At 41.8% G+C, this 4,983-nt stretch overlaps 1 protein-coding gene across 1 annotated transcript; it reads left to right on the forward strand.

The window, feature by feature from the left end:
- Positions 1-2,622: 2,622 nt before the first annotated feature.
- Positions 2,623-4,655, forward strand: LOC132611969 (uncharacterized). The gene is made up of 4 exons (XM_060326322.1): positions 2,623-2,728; positions 2,792-2,988; positions 3,886-4,131; positions 4,323-4,655. The coding sequence occupies exons 1-4, from the start codon at positions 2,623-2,625 to the stop codon at positions 4,653-4,655; spliced, it is 882 nt and encodes a 293-aa protein (XP_060182305.1).
- The last annotated feature ends 328 nt before the right edge of the window (positions 4,656-4,983 follow it).

The following is a 4,983-nucleotide window of genomic DNA, read 5'->3' on the forward strand; positions in this document are numbered from 1 at the left end:
AAATTTCCAGTCAGTTTAAATTAGTCCATAAACTAAATCAACTATAAAACCCTTTTCTGGAATACACCAGGACCGCAAGATTAGTATAATACTCGTTTAGTAAACTTTTCACGCTATATTCTCTGTGGGATTCGATCCCAACCTTGTTGGGTTACTATATTTGACAACGTCCGCATTATATCATTAATAGGTGAAATTTGAGCGTATCAAATTTTTTTGCCGTTGCCGGGGAATAAGGTTTTGAAATTACTAAATAGTTTATACTCTTCTTTAAGTCTTTGTCATATTCCAACACACCTCGTTTGCTACCTTGTAAACCAGGTGATGATGGCCAACAACGAACTTCCTGTCAAGAATGTTTTTGCTGATAAACCAGAAGCAGATAAAGACTTTTCATCTGCAATCATTCATCCGAGGGTGACTGCTACTACTATCAAGTTTGACAATTCCCTCTATCATATGCTCAAACAAGAGGGATACTTTCGGAATGCAGTCGATGATGACCCTCACCAACATATAACAAACTTTCTGGATGTGTGCTCTCAGCATATCCAACGGGGTGTGACTCAAGAAGCAGTCCGGCTGAAACTCTTCAAATATTCGTTAGCCGGAGAAGCAAGAAAATGGTTCACAAAGTTTCCCCAGAACTCTATTGCTACATGGGAAGAGATGGTCAGAGTTTTTCTCAGGAAGTGGTACCCCTCGAGTAAAAGGGCTGAAATTCGTGATCAGATTTACGAATTCAAATAATGTAATGGGGAACAAATTTTTGAAGCTTGGGAGAGGTACAAGGAATATTTGGATAGGAGTCCAAACCATGGTTTTCCAGAACAGATTTTGAAGGAGAAATTTTACAGAGGTTTGTATCCTATGACCCAAGCAATAGCCAATAATGCTACCAGCGAGTGTTTCATGAACAAGTCCTATGCTACTATTACCGATATACTTAACCGATTGACTACTCATAACCAAGCATGGCATTCAAGTAATTCTGATGGACTATCACTTGGAACACCATTGATTCAAAACATTGTGAAAGATAGCCAAGAAACGCAGCAGACATTGGCACAATTGGCTACTAGTCTCTCTTTACTAACAAAGAGGCTTGATGAGAGAGAAGTGAAGAAGGTAAATGTTTGAGAAGATATCTTTGGCATGCCGCCTGGCATGTACCAAGTGCATGAGGGTCCATATCAAGAGGGTCCCCCTCTGCAAGTTGAGAATGTTCAGTATGCAGATTACATAGGGAAAGGGGACATTCCCGGGCTGATTCAGGGATACTGGAGACCCCAACAAGGGCAGGGGTCACACTATCAAGGAAACAACAACAACAACCAAGGGAACTACAATAAAAACTATGGTGGACCGAACCAAGGGAGATACCACAACAACAATGGTAATTTTTGGAACAGAAGTTCCAATCCTTACATTCCACAAAAAGGGCAATCTAATGATCAAGGTAGTTCAAGGTTGGAGTCAATGCTTGAGAAAGTGTTATCAAGTCAGACGAACAGTAAAAAGACATTATCTGGGCTTTCAGAGACGATGGTCTCTCATTCAGCAGCTATTCAAAATCCCAAACAGTAGCGGCGTGATCTTTCTAGAGAATAGCATCCTGTTAGAAAAAGAGGGCTTCCTAGTGATACAATTCCAAACCCCAAGAATGGAGGGGGAGTGGAGCGTACTTTTGCTATTAGCACAAGGAGTGGTAAAATACTTCAAGGTGCTGACAAGAATGTGGTTGATCAAGAACCTATGATTGAGGAAGAAGAGGTGCGTTCTGAAGTGCCCATTATTAATGAGGAAGTCCAAGGTAAAGAAAAAGTTCCTGATATTCCAGAAGTTGCTGCTGATACAGGGAAACACACGATAAAAGGGGCTCTTCATCCTTTGACTCAGATGTACAAAGCAAAGCCTCCCTTTCCTCAGAGGTTGGCAAAGAAGAATGATGATGCTAAGTGTCAGAAGTTCTATGATTAGTTGAAGCAGTTAACAGTGAATTTTCCATTCTTAGATGTTGTCAAAGAGATGCCCGGATTTGCTAAGTTTGTGAAAGATCTGCTTACAAAGAAAAGGTCTGTTCAACATGAGACAGTGACTTTAACTCATCGAGTGAGTTCAATTATTGCTTCAACCACAGTTCAGAAGAAATGAGACCTAGGGGCGTTCAATATTCCGTGCAATATTGGGCTTCATGCATTCGCCTGTGCTCTGTGTGATAATGGGGCGAGTATTAATTTGATGACCCTTCCTATTTTCAAACAATATGGATTGGGGACCCCTAGACCGACTTCTATGCGACTACAAATGGCAGACAGATCTGTCAAGAAGCCAATTGGAGTCATAGATGATGTGTTGGTGCAAGTGGGTAAGTTCATGTTGCCTGCTGATTTCATGATTCTGGATTGTGCGGTGGATAGAGATATTCCCATTATCTTAGGAAGACCGTTCCTTGCTACGGGAAGAACGCTTATGGATTCTGAAAAGAATGAAATTAAGTTTCGAGTGAATGATGAAGAAGTAAGTTTCCAAAAAAGCAAGGGGATGAAGTTGCCAAGCGCTTATGAGAGTATCTCGGTTATTGATTTGTTTGATGGGATTGATAATTCTGTTGAACATAAAATGGAAGAAGAAAGTTTGGGAGAAACTCTCACTGCAGTTCTGATAAATTTTGATGCTTTTGTTATGGAGGGCTACGTGGAAACTATACACACGCTTGAGGGTCTAGGTGCTTACACTTATCACCCAAGAAAGCTTGATCTTGATCTTGCGAATAGAACTACTCCACCAGCTAAGCCTTCTATAGTCGAGCCTCCAAAGCTTGAGCTTAAGCAGCTCCCAGCACACTTGAGATATGAGTTCCTTGGTCCGAACAAGACATTGTCAGTGATCATTTCAGCATTATTGACTGAGGAACAGGTTGAGCGTTTGGTGGAGATTTTGCGCGAGTACACACGTGCTACTGGGTGGACCATAGCAGACATTCGGGTTATTCCTTCTGGTATTTCTGAGCATAAAATTCAGCTAGAGGAGGACAACAAGCCGAGTGTTGAGCATCAACAGAGATTGAACCAGAACATGCAAGAGGTCATGAAAAAGGAGATCATAAAGTGGTTAGATACAGGGGTAGTGTATCTGATTGCAGACAGCAAGTGGGTAAGTCCTGTTCAATGTTTACCAAAGAAATGAGGTATCACTGTGGTGCCTAATGCAAAGAATGAGCTAATTCCCACTCGTACAGTTACTGGGTGGCGTGTTTGCATGGATTATAGGATGCTGAATACTGCCACGTGTAAAGACCATTTTCCCATGACTTTCATCGATCAGATGCTGGATAGGCTAGCTGGGAGGTCTTACTATTGCTTCCTAGATGGATACCTGGGTTATAATCAGATATACACTACCTGGGAAGATCAAGAGAAGACGAATTTTACTTGTCCATATGGGATGTTTGCGTTCAGCCGAATGCCCTTTTGGTTGTGTAATGCACAAGCCACTTTTCAGAGGTGCATGATGTCGATCTTTTCTGACATGGTAGAAGACTTCTTGGAGGTATTTATGGATGATTTCTCTGTTGTTGGTGATTCTTTTGGTGATTGTCTTGACAATCTGGGTCATGTGTTGAAAAGATGCGAAGAGATGAATCTCGCACTAAATTGGGAAAAGTGTCACTTTATGGTGAAGGAAGGGATCGTCCTCGGTCACAAAATCTCTAAAAAGGGAATTGAGGTCGATCAAGCGAAGATAGATGTGATTGCGAAACTTCCTCCACCCATCTCAGTCAAAGGTGTCCGAAGTTTCTTAGGGCATGCTGGGTTCTACAGGATCTTTATCAAGGATTTCTCCAAGATTGCTAACCCGATGTGCATGCTTCTTGAAAAAAAGGCTAAATTTGTGTTCGATGACAAGTGCCAAAAGGCGTTTGATGAATTAAAGGAGCGCCTCACTACTGCTCCTGTGATTGTTACTCCAGATTGGTCCTTACCTTTTGAGCTGATATGTGATGCAAGTGGCTTTGCGATAGGTGTTGTGCTTGGCCAGAGGCACAACAAAATTATGCACCTGATCTACTATGCTAGTAAGACACTCAATGTGGCGCAGATGAACTACACGGTGACCGAGCAAGAACTGGTTGCAATTATATATGCTTTTGAGAAGTTTCGGTCCTATTTGCTGGGGTCCAAGGTTGTGGTGTACACCGACCATGCTGCGATGAGATATTTGATGGCCAAGATGGAAGCTAAGCCACGACTGATTCGTTAGGTCCTTTTGTTGCATGAGTTTAATTCGAAGTAAAAGATCGAAAGGGGTCCAAAAATCAGGTCGCAGATCACCTCTCTAGACATGAAGAAACTGGGGTGTCTGCAGAAGAACTTTACATAGAAGATGCATTTCCAGATGAGCAAGTTTTGGCGGTGTCTATGCAAGTGGCACCTTGTTTTGCTGATTTTGCTAACTACTTGGTGACTGGTGTCATTCCAGACAAGATAAAATCATATCAGAAAAAGAAGTTTTTGCGGGATGTTCGTCAGTACTATTGGGTTGAACCATACTTATTCAAAACTTGCGCTGATAACATTATTCAGCGTTGTGTCCCAGAGAGTTTTGGAAATTTTGAAGGCTTGCCACGACTCTTCGGTTGGGAGACATCATAGTGGTGCGAGGAATGCTGCCAAGGTTCTCGAATGTGGTTATTATTGGCCCACTCTTTTTCATGATGCTAATCTGATGGAGCGTTCTTGTGATCAATGCCAAAGGCAAGGGAATATTGGTAGGAGGCAAGAGATGCCTATGAAATTTGTAATGGAGGTTGAAGTGTACGATGTTTGGGGAATTGATTTTATGGGTCCCTTTGTAAGCTCTTGTGGCATGAAATACATCTTGGTAGCTGTTGATTATGTCTCCAAATGGGTAGAAAAAGTGGCTTTACCGAATAATGAAGCCAAGAGTGTCATGGGATTCTTGAAAAAGAACATATTTACT

This window comes from Lycium barbarum, chromosome 9 (genome assembly GCF_019175385.1).
Source record: "Lycium barbarum isolate Lr01 chromosome 9, ASM1917538v2, whole genome shotgun sequence".
Classification (NCBI taxonomy): domain Eukaryota; kingdom Viridiplantae; phylum Streptophyta; class Magnoliopsida; order Solanales; family Solanaceae; genus Lycium; species Lycium barbarum.